The sequence below is a fragment of the Oncorhynchus gorbuscha genome, linkage group LG16, assembly GCF_021184085.1.
Source record: "Oncorhynchus gorbuscha isolate QuinsamMale2020 ecotype Even-year linkage group LG16, OgorEven_v1.0, whole genome shotgun sequence".
Taxonomy (NCBI): Eukaryota; Metazoa; Chordata; class Actinopteri; order Salmoniformes; family Salmonidae; genus Oncorhynchus; species Oncorhynchus gorbuscha.
The window spans coordinates 50,900,802-50,920,366 of NC_060188.1; the positions used below are offsets into that span (position 1 = coordinate 50,900,802).

The window sequence follows — 19,565 nt, forward strand, 5'->3', positions numbered from 1 at the left end:
CATGGTTCTATGTAGTATTGTGAGCCTCCCAGTCTGTTCTGGACTTTGGGATTGTAAAGACACCTCTGGTGGCATGTCGTGGGGTATGCATGGGTGTCCGAGCTGCGTGCTAGTAGTTCAAAACAGACAGCTCAGTGCATTCAGCATGTCAATACTTCTTACAAGAACAAGTATTGATGAAGTCAATCTCTCCTCTACTTTGAGCCATGAAAGATTGACATGCATATGATTAAAGTTAACTCTCCTTGTACAGTTTTTGATTTATTAAAAAAGTTTGAAATATCCAATAAATTTCGTTCCACTTCATGATTGTGTCCCACTTGTTGTTGATTCTTTACAAAAAAAATACAGTTTTATATCTTTATGTTTGAAGCCTGAAATGTGGCAAAAGGTCGCAAAGTTCAAGGGGGCCAAATACTTTCGCAAGGCACTGTATATATGTGAGCTATTTTTAGCACTTTGAGATGCTTGATTATTTCTATTGCTTTACCCTCTGAAGCTTATCAAAAGAAGACATTCAACTTTTATTTATGTTTGAGCTGATTGTGCCGCTCACCCTGCACTCAGTGGACTTCCTACTGTCATCAAAGTGCTTTGAGAGACTAGTCAAGGATCATATCACCTCCACCTTACCTGCCACACTAGACACACTTCAATTTGCATAACGCCCCAATATATCCACAGACGATGCAATCGCCATCACACTGCACACTGCCCTATCCCATCTGGAAAGAGGAATACCCATGTAAGAAAGCTGTTCATTGACTACAGCTCAGCATTCAACACCAGAGTACCCTCCAAGCTCATCATTAAGTTTGAGGCCCTGGGTCTCAACCCCGCCCTATGCAATTGGGTCCTGGTCTTCCTGACGAGCCTCCCCCCAGGTGGTGAAGGTAGAAAACAACATCTCCACTTCGCTGATCCTCAACACTGGGGCCCCACAGGGGTGCGTGCTCAGCCCCCTGCTATACTCCCTGTTCACCCATTACTGCATGGCCATGCACACCTCCAACTCGATCATCAAGTTTGCAGACGACAACTACAGTGGCCTTGATTAACAAAAACGACGAGACCGCATACAGGGAGGAGGTGAGGGCACTCGAAGTGTGGTGTCAGGAAAACAACCTCTCACTCAACATCAACAAAACAAAAGGAGATGATCGTGGACTTCAGGAAACAGCAGAGGGAACACCCCCCCTATCCACATCAACGGGACAGCAGTGGAGAAGGTGGAAAGCTTTAAATTCCTCTGCGTACACATCACAGACTGTGTAGTGAAGAAGGCGCAACAGCGCCTCTTCAATCTCAGGATGCTGAAGAAATTTGGCTTGGCACCTGAAACTCTCAAACTTTTACAGACAAACAATTGAGGGTATCCTGTCGGGCTGGATCACCACCTGGTATGGCAACTGCACCGCCCACAACGACAAGGCTCTCCAGAGGGTGGTGCGGTCTGCACAACGCATCACAGAGGAAAACTACCTGCCCTCGAGGACACCTACAGCACCCGATGTCACAGGAAGGCCAAAAAGATAATCAAGGACAACAACCACCCAAGCCACTGCCTGTTCACACCACTACCATCCAGAAGGCGAGGTCAGTACAGGTGCATCAAAGCTGGGACCGAGACTGAAAAAAAGCTTCTCTCTCAAGGCCACAGTTAAATAGCCATCACTAACACAGAGAGGCTGCTGCCTACATACAGACTCAAAATCATTGGCCACTTTATTAAATGGATCACTAGTCACTTTAATAATACCACTTCAATGTTTACATACTGAGTATGTATTTATTTAGGACTTTAGGGAGTAAAAATGGATTCCCATTCAAAATCCGATTAGTCAAAACCCCATTTTTCTTACCAATTTCAAATCTTGTCTCATCGTAGCAACTCCAACGGGCTCAGGAGAGGCGAAGTCATGCCTCCTCCGAAACATGACCCACCTGTCGGCGCTACTTAAACACCCGCCAGCATAACCCGAAAGCCAGCTGCACCAATGTGTCGGAAGAAACAAACATGTAATGCCTTAGACCGCTGCGCCACTCTGAGGGTCAAAATCCTATTTTTCTAACCCTAAACCAAACCTAAAACTTAAGCCTAAATTAGCATTTTAACAAATTCAGGACATGAAAAAAAAGTCCAGACTTTTCTAAATTTTTGCTTTCTTACCATATCGAAACATTATGGTGACTTGTCCTGATAGTGTAGGAAAACATGCACACACCACCAGTTATTTTGTTCCAGACAAATGGCCTGGTGTTGTTTCACCAAACATCACCATATGTGCAAGTGAATGGCCAAGCATAAAAAGGGCTCTGTAACACATTCATTATTATGAGGCAGAACAATGCTTGTGTGTGGAAGATTTATTACACTAGGAAACAGAGAGACAGGCCATTCATCCTGAGCTCACAGGTCATTGGGGGTGAAGGGTGTATGTGTGTGCATACAGGGGCTAGGGGATATCATCTGAACTGCTGGGATGGGGTATACAGGAGGATCGTGTCAAGTCACCATCCCTCAGGGATATACCAAACGAGAGTGATAACCCTTTTGGTTTTATCTACTTTATCATCAGACAAACCTAATCTACCTCCTACAGCCCAACAAAAAGTCTCTAGTCTCCACATCTGGGCAAACACAATGGAATGGTATGTTCCAGGTTGTCTTTATTGCAGGTCCGCAGATCTAAAAATGGCAAGAGAAGTGTTTGACTTTTCAGGAACCACATTGATATGCTACAGCAATCTTCTGATATGGGCGTGCGACTGCAAAAAGAAAACCTGGAACATGACCAATAAAATGTCTCACAACACAAACCTTGTGACTGCCATAAGACATTCACTCACCCCCACACTGGCACATGTGGGGTGGGCTAGACTGTACTGATGTCTGCCCTTAACCCTTAAGTCATAGGACGATGTGATTGAAATCTATAGTATGAACCCACAAGACTAGACTATGTAAGAGGACTGGTTAAATAACAAACAAAAAAAAGACTCATTTAAAAACACTGTTGGAGAAAATAGAAAGATATCCTTAAGGTCTCTGTATAGCTTGTAAGTGCCAACACCTACAAGCTCCAGCAATGAATTACATTGGAGACTGTGTGGGCGGCACTCTTACCTGAAAAAGATGGTGCAGCACAACCCAGAGACAAGCATCTCCTATCCCCTGATGTTTTGAAAGCAGAGTGAATCACATGATAAGGGGTTTATAAAATCATGGGAAGAGAACAGGACACCATGTATAGCGATACTGATCTGAAGGGCCCAACTCCCAGGCTAGAGGCTATGGTTGTTAAGGGTTTAACACTACACATATTCGTACGTTGCGTGGTATGCCTCAAGTAAATCTGAGCTGGGGGAAAAAAAGTCAGGCCATTCGGATAAAGCAACTAGAGCCTATGCACACATTGTAATACAAATTATAATCTTAAATGGCGCATTTCAAACTGTCCTTTTATGAGGCGCAGCCGGGAACTAGTTATGTATGAGGAGGGGGGGTGGGATCGATAAACCAGGAGGATTCTCAATCATTTAAAAGTTATAGTTTGGGAACTGCTCAACGAGAATACCACCAAAATATTGAAAAAGACCACGGAGTGTGTGAAATGTAACATTTTCAAAAGCAACTGGTCATCTTTCATTTAAATGTACATTTAAATAAGGTTCTGCAAACTTTTGTCAAATCTAACAGGAACTGGTTGTGGTGTAAAAAAGTTTGATAAATAAGTAGTGCATCAAAAAATGTGTAGTGAAAGCACTGGAGCAGCAGGGGAGGCCAGAGAGAGACAGAGCCGCAAGAGAGAGATGGGAGAAGCAGAAGAGAAGAAAATCAACAGAGAGAGACAGAGGAAAGATGAGAGAGATGAGGAAAAATGAGAAGAAACAGGAGAGGGAGAAGAAAGGAGAGAGAGAAATTTGTATTTGATTAGGATCCCCATTAGCTGACGCCAATGGTGACAGCTAGTCTCACTGGGTTCCAAAACATTACAAAATATACAGACAAAATACTTTACATACATTTAAAAACATTAACATGTAGTGTGCATCTATCAGTTACACACGTCAGTACATACACACAACAAGTCGGTCACATGGGGAGAGGCTTTGTTCCGTGAGGTGTTGGGTTATTTGTTTTTTGAAACTAGGTTTGCTGTTCACTTGCGCTATACGAGATGGGAGTTCCATGCAATCATGGCTCTCTATAATACTGTATGTTTCCTTGAATTTGTTCTAGACTTGGGGACTGTGAAAAAAACCCTGGCATGTCTGGTGGGGTAATTGTGTGTCGAGAGAGAGAGACAGAGAGCGAGAATGAGAGCGAGGAATTCTGGAGCCTCATTCTACTTTTCTCTTCCCATGGATCTAAACTGGGTCAGCTGAGAGCTGCCTGTATGGCTGGCTGTGGCATCAGTCACACACTCACTTATCAGAGGCAGTGGTGTGAGGTGTTAAGGGGCTGGTGGAGAAAAAATGAATAATAATAAGTGTCACTTCGTTACATTCTGTGATTATGCTAAGCCTCACCTCTGCATCTCTTCTGCAGCAGATTCTGAGAGGAAGTAGGCTTTGAAGGCAATGCCTATGCGAGGATAGTCAATAACATAAGAGAATTTGATCAACTCTACAATTAAATTTCTACTTTTTCAGTCAAAGAGAGGAGCAGAGGAGAGCACAAGGGATGGAGTTAGATTGATGTGTGTGTTAGGGATGTTAACAGTTAATCTGTTAGCTAATGAAAATACATTTGGAAAGTCATGCTTATAGGTTAATTTAGTGGAATTAAATTGGCCTGTGTATTTCTGTTAGTCTTCGTGCATCTTATTTATCACATACGCACAGACAATTCTGGTTCCAGGATGATGTTTCTGTATGCAGTACTGCCGCTCTGCTCATTTGTAGGTTAGTGACACTTACCTGATAACGATGCATTAAAGAAAATCATTACATTTTATGTTACATTTTCTTTTCACTAACTTATCTTCTTCTTATCTAAACTTGGGAGGTGAATTGATGTCATGCAAGGTTGTAATATCTTCTACATCGTTTTGGTTTTTTCATGGTTTACAGCTTCGATAACCTGGAGCCTGGTATTGTTGTCGCCAAGGAGCGTTCGACCTCAGTCGGAACCAGGTTTCAAATGCTTGGTAACGCCGACATCATTCCTCCCATAGATGGCCTGCCTGTACAAGCACCACCTGGACTGGACACAACTAGACAAACTTATGTTTTTGAGAAGATCAGGGAGTTTTGCAACGAAGAGGCTATGGACATCACATGCCCTGCACCAAAGTCAAGGGCAGGACAGAAACAGGCTCTCCAAATATAGATTCCCTTTTTCAGACCATATATCAGCACTATCTGCAGTGCCTCTATTCAAGTGACTCTCTCCTAATACACACGCCATACGGTGCTGCTACTATTTATTTTTATCCTGCAGCTCAGCCACTTTACCCCTGATTGTATGCATATAACTACCTTATCTATCACTGATATTGTTTTTGATATTGTTATTATACATACTGTATATTATTTTATTAATATTGACATTTTTCTGTTATTGCTACTGTACAAATAACCATTTGGCTGTACTGTTCACACCTTCTTTGGAGACCCATCCACTTAGCAAGATGTGACTGGGGGTTATAGCATTTCTTTCACATGACTCATCAATTAAGACAAGTGTGTCTGGGTAAGCATCACTTTTAGTCTTAATCTTTACTGCACTACTCACTGTTCAGCACATGACCTAATGCGAATCCTTAAAAAGATGGGTGGGGCTGGCTTAAGGTGTGAACAATGCTGAATGGGCATAGACAAAAGGAGAGCTCTTCAGTAGGTACCAAAACATTCAAAGGCCCTTTTCTCAACATTGAGTTTACAAGTTTAGCAACTTTCAAAGCAGAATTACTTTCCCATTGTTTCTTGAAAATGCAGTGTATTGCTATACCATTTTGTAGCCAGGAGTCTCTACTTTTATCCAAAGTAAAAAACACAATTTCAAATGTTGCTACATAACACCGATTTGAGTCAGTCGGTCACATATGCCAGAGAAATCTAGATTTCTTTCCTCTACTTTTGGTTTTCATAACATTCTTTAATTGTCCAGAAACCAAAGGCACAATCCTATTCATATTAGCAACTCTTCCTAGTTGTTCCATCTTCAGATTCCCCCTTTATTTTATTACTTTAACCTCTTTTTTGTGACATCCAAATTGGTAGTCTTGTCCCATCGCCGCTACAACCCAATGGGCTCTGGAGAGACGAAGGTCGAGTCATGCGTCCTCCGAACCATGAACCACGCTCCTTAACAACAGCCCGCTTAACCCAGAAGCACCAATGTGTCGGAGGAAACATTGTTCATCTGACGACCGAAGTCAGCCTGCAGGCACCCAGGCCCGCCACAAGGAGTCACATGAGCCAATTTGCATTTAGGCAATCGTTTGAAAATTACATTTCACATCGTCTGCATCTACCTTTCCCGATGGCCTCGGAAGAAATGGCAGCAGTTTTACGGGCTTCCAACAAATTGTGCTCTTATGTGTAACTTCTTTTGTACATACAGAGCTTATGGAAATCAGGATAGCGATCACTCACAGCAGAATTGACAAAGAATATTTCTTCAACAAGCAAGACGCATAGAACATTCTCCAAACACCCGACAGGGCCATCATCCCCGTTATTTGCAAGAGGAAGCGACACCAGTACAGAGGACAAGTAGCCGGATGCCTGGTCAGGACCCGGAAAAGGCGAGTGGGAAATCTGCAGTCCCCGTCAAAATGACTCGCCAACGTGCAATCATTGGACAATAAACTAGACGAGGTACGATCGCGAATATCCTAGAGAGTTCTCAGCTATACTTTTCGTGGCTGTTTATTTACCACCACAGACAGATGCTGGAACTAAGACCACACTCAGTCAGCTGTATAAGGAAATACGCAAACAGGAAACCACTCACCCAGAGGCAGCACTCCTAGTGGCCGGAGACTTTAATGCAGGGAAACTTAAATCAGTTCTACCAAATTTCCATCAATACGTTAAATGTGCAACCAGAGAGGGGGGGGATATAGATTACCTGTACTCCACACACCGAGACGCGTACAAAGCTCTCCCTCGTCCTCCATTTGGAAAATCCGACCACAACTCTATCCTCCCGATTCCTGCTTACAAGTGAAAATTAAAACAGGAAGTACCAGTGACTCGGTCTATAAAAAAGTGGTCAGATGAAGCAGATGCTAAACTACAGGACTCTTTTGCTATCACAGACTGGAACATGTTTTGGGATTCTTCCGATGACATTAAGGAATACACCACATCAGTCACTGGCTTTATCAATAAGTGCATCAAGGATGTCGTCCCCACAGTGACTGTATGTACATACCCCAACCAGAAGCCATGCATTACAGGCAACATTCGCACTGAGCTAAAGGGTAGAGCTGCCGCTTTCAAGGTGCGTGACTCTAACCCGGAATCTTACAAGAAATCCTGCTATGCCCTGCGACATACCATCAAACAGGCAAAGCGTCAATACAGGGCTAAGATTTAATCATATTACACCGGCTCCGACGCTCGTCTTGTGGCAGGGCTAGCGAAATATTAGACTACAAAGGGAAGCACAGCCGCGAGTTGCCCAGTGACAAGCCTACCAGACGAGCTAAATCACGTCTATGCTCGCTTCGAGGCAAGCGTCACTGAGGCATGCATGAGAGAATCTGTTATTCCGGACGACTGTGTGATCACGCTCTCCGTAGCCGACGTGAGTAAGACCTTTAAACAGGTCAACATACACAAGGCTGCGGGGCCAGACTGATTACCAGGACGTGTGCCCCGGCATGTGCTGACCAACTGCTGGCAGGTGTCTTCACTGACATTTTCAACATGTCCCTAATTGAGTCTGTAATACCAACATGTTTTAAGTAGATCACCATAGTCCCTATGCCCAAGAAAAAAGGCAACCGTCCTTAATGACTACAGACCCATAGCACTCACATCTGTAGCCATGAAGTGCTTTGAAAGGTTGGTAATGGCTCACAACACTATTATCCCAGAAACCCTAGACCCAAAACAATTTGCATACCACCCAAACAGATCCACAGATGATGCACTCTATTGCACTCCACACTGTCCTTTCCCACCTGGACAAAAGGAACACCTATATGAGAATGCTGTTCATTGACTACAGCTCAGTGTTCAATACCATAGTGCCCTCAAAGCTCATCATTAAGCTAAGGATCCTGGGATTAAACACCTCCCTCTGCAACTGGATCCCGGACTTCCTGACAGGCCACCCCCAGGTGGTGAGGGTAGGTAGCAACACATCTGCCACACTGATCCTCAACACTGGAGCTCCCCAGGAGTGCGTGCTCAGTCCCCTCCTGTACTCCCTGTTCACTCACGACTGCATGGCCAGGCACAACTCCAACACCCATCATTAAGTATGCAGACGACAACAGTAGTAGGCCTGATCACCGACAACAACAAGACAGCCTATAGGGTGGAGGTCAGAGACCTGGCCGGGTGGTGCCAGAATAACAACCTATCCCTCAACGTAACCAAGACTAAGGAGATGATTGTGGACTACAGGAAAAGGAGGACCGAGCACGCCCCCATTCTCATCAACGGGGCTGTAGTGGAGCAGGTTGAGAGCTTCAAGTTCCTTGGTGTCCACATCACCAATAAACTAGAATGGTCCAAACACACCAAGACAGCCGCGAAGAGGGCACGACAAAGCCTATTCCCCCTCAGGAAACTAAAAAGATTTGGCATGGGTCCTGAGATCCTCAAAAGGTTCTACAGCTGCAACATCGAGAGCATCCTGACTGGTTACATCACTGCCTGGTGCGGCAATTGCTGGGCCTCAAAGGGTAGTGCATACGGCCCAGTACATCACTAGGGCTAAGCTGCCTGCCATCCAGGACCTCTACACCAGGCGGTGTCAGAGGAAGGCCCTAAATTGTTAAAAAGACCCCAGTCACCCCAGTCATAGACTGTACTCTCTACTACCGCATGGCAAGCGGTACCGGAGCACCAAGTCTAGGACTTCTCAACAGTTTTTACAACCAAGCCATAATCAAATGGCTACCCGGAGTATTTGCATTGTGCCCCCACCCCCCCAAACCCCTCTTTTTACGCTGCGGCTACTCTCGGTTTATCATATATGCATAGTCACTTTAACTATGTACATACTACCTCAATTGGGCCGACCAACCAGTGCACCCGCACATTGGCTAAATTGCTGTGTCCCACCCACCACCCCCTTTTACGTTACTGCTACTCTGTTCATCAAATATGCATAGTCACTTTAACCATATCTACATGTACATACTACCTCAATCAACCTGACTTATTTCTTTACCTACCTATTGTTCACCTAAATACCTTTTTTGCACTATTGGTTAGAGCCTGTAAGTTCTACACCTGTTGTATTCGGCGCACGTGACAAATAAACTTTGATTCTTTTCAATTTAAAACTTTCCAGCCAAAGCGAGCAGCAGAGCACTAGGCAGTGATTGAGTCAGATCAATAAAACAGGCTCTGTGAAACACTGCCAAACCAATCCAACATCCATTCCTCTACTCATTATTTTCTGTGGGCCTGAACTGTAACTGAGGCATCACGGCCTAGATGAGATGGACAGCTAATCAGATAACATGATTCATTGTGTTCACATGGAAAACCCAGAACCGTGACCCAGCCAGTGGAAAGCCATTGATCGAGTGATGACCTCAGCTCACTACACCTTGTGCTGGATGGGTTGATGCTCAAAAGTAGAAATGTAATTTGGCATCAAGACAGTTGCTTTGAGTTTAGACCACCAAGGAAGGTCTGCTCTGACATCTATCCAGCCACAGGTCACACCAGACTAACACCAACACCAACCACCTAGTGTCACTAAGACTGACAATCTCCTGTGGAGTCAGAAAGTTGCAAAATGGAAGGGGGATGAATTAGATTGAGACAGCGAGATGAAGGACAGGATTTTTTTTTAAACAAGATTATTCTTCAGAATATGAGACTGATTAATTCTGTTTGATGAAGACAGTGGGTGAGAAGGAGGGGTGTGCATGTGTGTTCTTGTGTGGTGGGGGGGCTCAGGAAACTACACTGGGGGGCTTATATAGTCACCTCCTATCCCCTAGCCTCTCCCTCAGGCGTGTCATCAAACAGCCTCATAGCCCCACCATGTTAAACACATCCCCTAAAACTACTCTTCAAAGCAGATCATAAAAACAGTGGCCAGCAGTGGCAAACAATAGCAATTTGAGACCAAATTTAAGTGCTCTGCGGATTTTAAATCTTTACCATGACCACATCACCCTGACTTATACAGTTCAAACAGTTACTGATACAATACAAAACACAAAGGCGTTAGGTCTAGCATCTGTGCCTGGCTGTGTGGGGGACAAAAACTTAAAAAAATAATATACCAAACCCTCTAAAAGGATTCAGGATTGAGAAGGGAGACAAATCTGTTGGATGCATTTGCAGTTTGTTTTGGATGTGTTTCAGATGTGCTCAATGGAAATGAATGGTAAATCATGTATTATGTCATTTTGGAGTCCCTTTTATTCTAAATAAGAATAGAATAAGTTTCTGATCACTTCTACAATAATGTGGATGCTACCATGATAACAGAAAATCCTGAATAGAGGCACTAAGATCATACCCCCCAAGACATTCTAACTTCTCACCATTACCAATAACACGGGAGGTTAGCCTTTGGGGGGGGGTATTTATATCTCTGTACCCTTCGCACGCATCATTATTATTCAAATAAGAAGGTGACATTCTATACTGTTCTATACATTTGATCAAAGCCCAGAGGTTTATTGGTGATCCAAAGGAACGACAGCATCACCTCACGCAATAGACTCCTTCCTTTTCTACACACACCTCCTGAATAATAGGCTGCTGTAACAGCTGGGTGGGGGTTGGGGGCTATAATGTCACACGCCGCGCACTACACACAAGGCTGGAAATGGTAAAGGGGAATAAGGACACGCACTAGGTTGCCCACTCTGCACCACATGTAACCAGAAAATAAATAGTCATCTCTAAAAAAACTGACAGAACCTCCCATCTTAACAATACTTGGGGATCACCCCCCACTGGGCTGAAAGGTCCATCAGATAATTGCTAATGCATCATTTAAATGCTCCCTCCCTCTCAGCTCCTGTGGCCAGATGGCCATTCATCTACCACCACGTCGCGTGTGTGTCTGCATGTGTGTGGTGCAGTATATTTGTTTTCTATTGAGACTTAATTGCTTTGTTTACGAGGATAAGCAACGGCAGAGAGGCCAGTGGCCAGCATCCTGAGAGAGCCCGACAGGCATCCCATTGACAGATCATTTTTTAGCTCTGAAATACTCAGAAAATCCCAACACGAAAAACTGATTTTAAAAAGAAAAAGCTAACCTGATGTACTTGTACAATGGGCTTTTAAATATGAATGTTCCTCCAAAAGCTGAGTAGTCTGGTTTCACTCCCTTTGCAGGAGGACGGAGTGCTTCTGTTCCTCTCAGCAGATATTTGGGAGGGAGAAGAGAGATGTCATAGTGGGGTCAAGCTGAGGCGAGCGGGGGATTGTCCTACCTCACGACTGCCACACACGAAAGCTAGCTTCATATTCTGCTCATCAAAACAGACCGTCTCAGGGGAACTCACATGGAAGACGCTCTCTTCTGCTCTTCAAACTCTCCCTCCATCCCACTATCTATCCCGCTCGCCCTCCCTCCACCTATCTCTGCCCCATCCTTCCCTAAATAAATCACCAAGTGATTTGTTTGATCAAAATCATGTAAGCTACCCTTTAAATCTCTCCACATAAAATGCAATTGTCATCTAGTACACTACAGTTCAATAAAAAAAAACACCAACAGCAATTCAGTTCCATGTGAAAACAGGCTACTGATGCTTGGAAAGAGCCTAGTTATTTTCTCATGTTTTGTCAGTTACTGCTAACCACAGAATCCAATCATAACCAGAATCCAAGCTCTTTCTACACTAATAACCTATTAGTACATATTCAGAAATGTTGGGACACAGAAAGGTGACAAGCACAATACAAGAAAACACTTAGTGTGTCTAGACTTGAGTGTATGTGTGCATAACAATCCTTGATGTCCCGAATGGCAGAGCAGTCTAAGGTACTGCATCTCAATGCTAGAGGCATCCCTACAGACCCTGGTTCAATCCTGGGTTGTATCACAACCAGCCGTAATCGGGAGTCCCATTGGGCGGTGCACAATTGGCGCAGCGTCATCCGGGTTAGGGGAGGGTTTGGCAAGGGTGTCATTGTAAAATAATCATTTGTTCTTAACCGATTTGCCTAGTTAAATAAAGGTTCAATATAAATAACGTACACCGTTTTTAATACAACTGACTATCACCATGTCACTCACCCTACTAGTAACAGTCAACTTGCTGTGAGTAGAGGCCAATTATGAGAGAGATCTTCTGGGTTCCAAACTTCCCCTTATTGACCTTCACTGGAAGTCTGTAGCAGTGTTAAATATGGGTTGAGGTCAACTCTTGCTAAGTATACATTTTTGGGGACAGTATGGCAGTATGAGACAGTTTGTTTCTGAACAAGAAAGGTCCTTTATTCGTGTTTTATGAGTAGTGCATGACCTTAGGATGGCAACAAATTCATTCTACAGCTGAAGTCAGAAGTTTACATACACTTAGGTTGGAGTCATCAAAACTCGTTTTTCAATCACTCCACAAATGTATTTTTAACCAACTATAGTTTTGGCAAGTCGGTTAGGGCATCAACTTTGCAAATGACACAAGTCATTTTCCCAACAATTGTTTACAGACAGATTATTTCAATTATAATTCACTGTTTCACAATTCCAGTGAGTCAGAAGTGTACATACACTAAGTTGACTGTGCCTTTAAAACGCTTGGAAAATAACAGAAAATTATGTCATAGAAGCTTCTGATAGGCTAATTGACATCATTTGAGTTAATTAGAGGTGAACGTGTGGATGTATGTCAAGGCCTACCTTCAAACTCAGTGCCTCTTTGCTTGACATCATGGGAAAATCAAAAGAAATCTGCCAAGACTTCAGAAACAAAATTGTAGACCTCAAGTCTGGTTCATCCTTGGGAGCAATTTCCAAACACCTGAAGGTACCACGTTCACCTGTACAAACAATAGTATGCAAGTATAAACACCATGGGACCATCATACCGCTCAGGAAGGAGACGCGTTTTGTCTCCTAGAGACTAACATACTTTGGTGAAAAAAGTGCAAATCAATCCCAGAACAGCAAAGGACCTCGTGAAGATGCTGGGGAAAACAGGTACAAAAGTATCTATATCCACAGTAAAACGAGTCATAAATATCAACATAACCTGAAAGGCCACTCAGCAAGGAAGAAGCCTTAAAAAAAGCCAGACTATGGTTTGCAACTGCACATGGGGACAAAGATCAAACTTTTTAGAGTAATGTCCTCTGGTCTGATGAAACAAAAATAGAACTGTTCGGCCATAATGACCATCGTTATGTTTGAGGAAAAACGGGGATGCTAGCAAGCCGAAGAACACCATCCCAACCGTGAAGCACGGGGGGTGGCAGCACCATGTTGTGGGGGTGCTTTGCTGCAGGAGGGACTGGTGCACTTCACAAAATAGATGGCATCATGGGGAAAGAAAATTATGTGGATATATTGAAGCAACATCTCAAGACATCAGTGAGGAAGTGAAAGCTTGGTCGCAAATGGGTCTTCCAAATGGACAATGACCCCAAGCATACTTCCAAAGTTGTGGCAAAATGGCTTAAGGACAACAAAGTCAAGGTATTGGCGTGTCCATGACAAAGCCTTGACCTCAAACCTATAAAACATTTGTGGGCAGAACTGAAAAAGCGTGTGCAAGCAAGGAGGCCTACCTGGCCGACAAACTCAGTTACACCAGCTCTGTCAGGAGGAATGGGCCAAAATTCAACCTACGTTTGACCCAAGTTAAACCATTTAAAGGCAATGCTACCAAATACTAATTGAGTGTATGTAAACCTCTGACCCACTGGGAACGTGATGAAAGAAATACAAGCTGAAATAAATCATTCTCTCTACTATTATTATGACATTTTGCATTCTTAAAATAAAGTGATCTTTACTAGGATTAAATGTCAAGAATTGTGAAAAACTGAGTTAAAATGTATTTGGCTAAGGTATTTGTAAACTTCCGACTTAAACTGTAAGTGATTTTAAGTAGGCTACCTCCATTCCAATGGTTTTATTCTCAAACAAACTAGTATAAAACTAACAGTGAAGTCACAGACAGATAGGGTTACCCTGACACGTCACAGGGGCTAAAGCTGAAGCATCCGTTTAGAACGTTTTCTCATCACCAACTATGGTAGTGAGAGGAAGTCTAGTCAAGGGTAGTGGTAGAGGATGGAACTGAGTGAAACTGGGCCGATATTCTGCAAATGTTTTCATCAATGAAACATCTGATCTCAAATGTTTCAGTTACCAAAGCTACAATAATCTGTTACGATTATAGTGCACTACATTTTGGAGACTCGACGCTTTGCCAAAGTTTTACATTTGTTTTGTTGTTTAGCAGGACTGCAAGGTCGAATTGAGATTGTGCACACTTAAGGAGGCATTCCCTAACGGAAATATGCAAATCCATACTACAATGCGCCAATAGGATCTTGCTAGCTCATGCTTGGCTTTGCCCACCTCCTTGCTTGTTCTGACCATAATGCTTAATTCACACACTGTAAACAATCTTGGGTTAGTTATAAATATCTTTGGTGAAGTAGTCCAAATCGTAGAAGTTATACTCTTTTTAAACACTGTATAAAAATACCTTAGACAGTACTGTAAAAATCCATACGGTATGTGGATCCATACCATCATTCACAATATATTACCCAGCCCTGATCCTACAGCAAAACCTGCTTCAGACCAAACTGGCAGTTCATTCATTGACAGACAACCTAAAACAGAGCTGCCTACGATAGCACTGACCCAGATTAAAAAGAAAGAAAACCTACAGCTAACCTGAGTCATACTTGCAGTCAGACTGGCATTCAAGCAAGATTAGATCAGGACGTTCATTGACAACCTAAACATATAGGCTTAGCTGACAACATACTTTTGTAAGGTCCTATGCAGAGTTGAGAGAACTGGCCCATTTCAAACTGCAGGAAACCTGCGTCAGATTAGCAGTTCAATCTATGGTCCTTCTGTAGCTCAGTTGGTAGAGCATGGCGCTTGTAACGCCAGGGTAGTGGGTTCAATCCCCGGGACCACCCATACATAGAATGTATGCACACATGACTGTAAGTCGCTTTGGATAAAAGCGTCTGCTAAATGGCATATATACGTCATTTCATATATATAATTGACAGACCATCCATGCATGCAACAGCCAATACTTTGCAGCGGTACCGCACAACTCTAGGGGGTCCTAAAGGTGCAGTGTATCTTATCTGGAGGAATTGTAACTATTTTAGGGATTTTTTTTTTTAAAGGTAGAGATGGGTTACAGGTACACCATCACAACATACTCTAGTCCAGGACTTACCTTGCGAAACCTTTCCACCTCGCAGCCATTGAGGTCCTCATAGAGTGAGTGATGTCTCTTGCCCAGCAATGCTGTGGGTGTCACAGTGGCACAGTCTAGATTTGCCTCGTCCATTAAGTCACCATTGGTAGAAGTAGTATACTGCTGCTCCTCTGTCGTAGTATCCCTCTCCCTGTTCTGATGTCCTGGGGCCTCAGCCTCTCCACGACTTCTCCTTTCCATGTCTGTATCCACTGCAGATGCAGGCTGCTCCAGTTCAGGTTCCGGTGGCTGCTCGGTCCTGGTGCACAGGTCATACATCACTCTCTACTGTCACAAGCAGGCAGCGGCAGTGCATTGGCAGCAGAAATCAATAGGCCCAACAGGGGGGGCAAGGGCGACACAATCCTGTCATTCACTGCTGGGGGGGGGTATCATGGATCAGCCGCTACCAAGGATAATCAGGTTTTTTACCCTGACACCCTCCTGTCCCCTTCTTTCTCTTCCTCGATCTTCAGTAAGTTAAAAGGGGTGTGTGTGTGTGTGGGGGGGGGTGTAGTAACTTGGTCTGAGGTGAGTTTAAGTGTCCGACACTGACACGATAAGATCAGTAAGCTCAGTGATGTAATTACCAGGCTCATCAGTAACAGAACACAGCCACCTCATAAGTTTGTTAATGTAGCTTCACGGTGACAAAAATAGCACTAAGTGGTAGGCTTCCTCGTTGTGTTCCTTTTATCAAATATTCCATACAACATATCCAAGAGAAAACCAGCTCAAGAAAAAAATCCAGAGAGCTGCTCCTTTAAAATTTGAACTTTTAGGGGGGGCTGGAAAAATGCCCTCAATGACGTCTCCCACAAAAAAACAGTCTTCAAATACTGCAGGATATCGTGTATTCACGACAAACACTTCTTACGTCCATGCACAGACACCAAACAATGAAGCATTTGCAGTAGAAATTATGCAATGATCACGCATGTACTTCCCCGTGATCCTATTTGATTAGAATAGTGAAGCGTGCAGACTGATTACGGGTCCTACTTGCTAGGTTGACTGAGGGAGGCTGCCTCCCCACTCCTCCTTACTCCACAGAGGGATGGATCGGTCATTGTTGCTCTTCCACAAATGGGAACAGGAAAGGAAAGCCTAGTAATTAGCAGTACGTACGTCGCTTAGAAGAGGAGCTTGACTCTGGCTCTCTGTGACGACAACACAGAAGAATTACTGCTGGTATAGTGTGTAAGAAGGCAAACAAGATCAGGTGAAAATGACTGGTTTAACTAACAGGTCCAACCTCCTCTCCAGTCCTCTCTTTTCTGCTCTGCTGGCTGAGATGAAAGTGGTCTCCAGCTGTGCCGGTCTCCTTGTTGACGATGCTGCTAAAAACAACGAGGCTCAATGAACTGTCTAATTCCCGTTTCCCATTTAACAACATTAAGGTGAAGGAAGATGACCAAATGAAGGGGAAAAACAAACTGTGCGCGTTTGTGTTCATGAGAGGAGGAGGGGGTGGGAAGAAAGGGATTCTATCCTCCTATCACATCAAGACAGCCTCTGGGAGGGGGCCAATCACAACTGCAGCTCGAGTTGGTTTCCACGGAGATGACGCTGGAATGATGTTGCTTGCCTATTGATTGTCGAAGAGGAGGCACACACACTGCTACACAGGAAGGCTGGCTGAAGGCAGAGCGATGGCATACTGTGCACACACACAAATACCAACATACACACAGTGTCACCGTCACACTCAGGTGTCTTGCGAATTAACTTGACAATATGATCCTGCAGCTCAGCTGGCTGAGATTCATACCTTTCGAAGCTGAGAGTCAGACCATTCAGCTACTCTACTAATTGCTTCTCAATTGTGCAAACAGAGGGAGAGAGAGAGTACTCCCAGGGTGATGAACACAAACCTAGGTAGACTCATAGCCAAGCATGAACTAACCATACAGCATGAACTAACCATAACCATACAGTCAATAGTCCAGACAAATTGGGGTGAGCTGCTGAAGCGAAAACCCTGTCCTGGTTTATAGCAGGCAGCAACCTGCTGACTGACTTATGTACTGTAGTTGTAGCTAGACAAAGGGGAGAGTTGTAAATGCTGCAGTGGCCGTCCAATGAATATGAATCTCATTCCATGATGAGGAAATGACTCCTTCCAGATTGGGATTTCTAACTGAATGATGGTGAAGCAATATCAGGTCTTTCACCACATTGAGTTACAGACCTTCCATGTTTAAATAGTACTCTGCAAGCAGCAGATGATCAGTTACCAGACCTACAACCTAACGCTGTCACTCTACCATCCCAAGCAACTCAAACAAGGAGACGTGACCGCAGAACAAATCACCCCATTAAAAGGATCGATTCCACTGGTTTACATAGCATGCCATAAGGTCGGCACGTTTAGAGTGCATGTAAAGAGATTATCTACCAATAACATCTCCAAATATGTCAACAACAAAAAACATTGGAATAGTGGTGTAGCCAACCAGCTTATAAACATAACATTGCTGTAGCCTCGTACAAAGTCGTTTTGAATTTAGGGTGCAATATTTGTCTTGTTTTTTAATTTAGCTTATTAGTAATACAATAATGTATTAGCTAATTGCTGCTTAATTCGACCCTCTCCTGGATATCTACACTTTATTTTGAGGCAAGGCTGGGCATATATTCCAGCCACAGAAATGAGAATTTCCCTTAAAATAAGAGCCTTCCTTCCAAAGGTGACTGATCATGTATTCTGGTCTGTGCTATAATAACAGAAGCTATAAAAAGGGGAAATTCAGCACTGTAATAGATAGTGTATGCATCACTTTTAGCTGCTCTTGCTAGCTGGATCAGACAGATGAGCTTGGCTGGCTGGAGAATCTATGCATTTAGAGGTGTAGTAATAATACACAGCAGCATGGGTTTACACCTGTGTCTCTCCACTATTAGGGAGGGTGAGTAAGCGCGTCATCCCATTAAAGCTGATCTATTTCTGGGCACCTGACTGAGTAATCAAAATGAAAATGGCAACCTGTCGACCTGTCTGAAGCCAAGTTTAAGACTCCAGTCACTATTTCAATTAAACAGAATGCTTTATCACTCCTTCCACAGATCCTCACACCATGCTCCACCAACCCTGGTAGCCTAAATCCCTCAGGAGGATAAGAGGTGTGTGTCATGCAGACAAGGATTTCTCTGCTTCATTCTGTACATCCTGGTCATGACCATTGCAGGGCCTGAGGCACATTTCCAGGAGGAATGATTGAAATGATTTAGCAAACAACAAATACTGTAGGAGACATGTTTATTGCATGTCATAACTAATCGCCTCTCCAAGAAAATGGAAAGTGAATTCCTTGGCCTATAGCACCTAAAGGGAGAGCAAGAGAGCATCCCTCTCCAGATAAAGACAGAGCAGATGCACCCTTTCCTTCTCACTGCATTTCACCCCATTTTCTCATCAGTTAAAACTTGAATTACACGGCACTGGAGTGAGCGTGACCTTGGCAATGAATGGAACCAACCCTGACATGCTCTCCTCTCATACAGCCCCAATCTCCCACCCGCTCTGCGTCAGACCTCTTTCAATCTTTAATTGAAACCTGACTGGGGGCAGGGAGCACTGATAGGAAAACAACAGCCAGAGAAAAAGAGCAAACATGCAAGACAACTGGGAAAATCATTTTGATTTCAATTTTTGACAGCGCCCCTTTTGATTTTAACAAAACCTTCCATACATATTTTCCCATTGTATAAGTGCTCAGAAAGTGACTTTTTGGACCCGAATTCCAAAACATTCAAGAGATAAACGTTCTCAAATTTTACCCCTTTTGCATATCCCACCCTTCCATGAGACATCTAAAAGTGCATTTCGAAAGTATTCATTCCCCTAGACTTTTCCCACATTTTGTTACGTTACAGCCTTATTCTAAAATGGATTAAATTGTTTTTTCCCCTCTAATCAATCTACACACAATACCCCATAATGACAAAGCACATTTACATAAGTATCCAGAACCTTTACTCAGTACAGCCTTG

The 19,565-nt window shown here is 43.6% G+C and overlaps 1 protein-coding gene across 8 annotated transcripts in view; it reads right to left on the reverse strand.

Moving 5' to 3' along the window:
- The window catches only part of LOC124000649 (peripheral-type benzodiazepine receptor-associated protein 1-like), a 169,288-nt gene that overhangs the window by 135,226 nt on the left and 14,497 nt on the right, over positions 1-19,565 (reverse strand). The window contains exon 1 of one of the 8 annotated variants that reach the window (XM_046307189.1): positions 15,552-16,972. The exons of the other annotated variants lie outside the window; for them this stretch is intronic. Within the exon in view, the coding sequence (XP_046163145.1) occupies positions 15,552-15,851 (300 nt within the window). The 5' untranslated portion in view covers positions 15,852-16,972. Of the gene's footprint in view, positions 1-15,551; positions 16,973-19,565 lie in introns of those variants that run through there. 8 annotated transcript variants of the gene reach the window in all.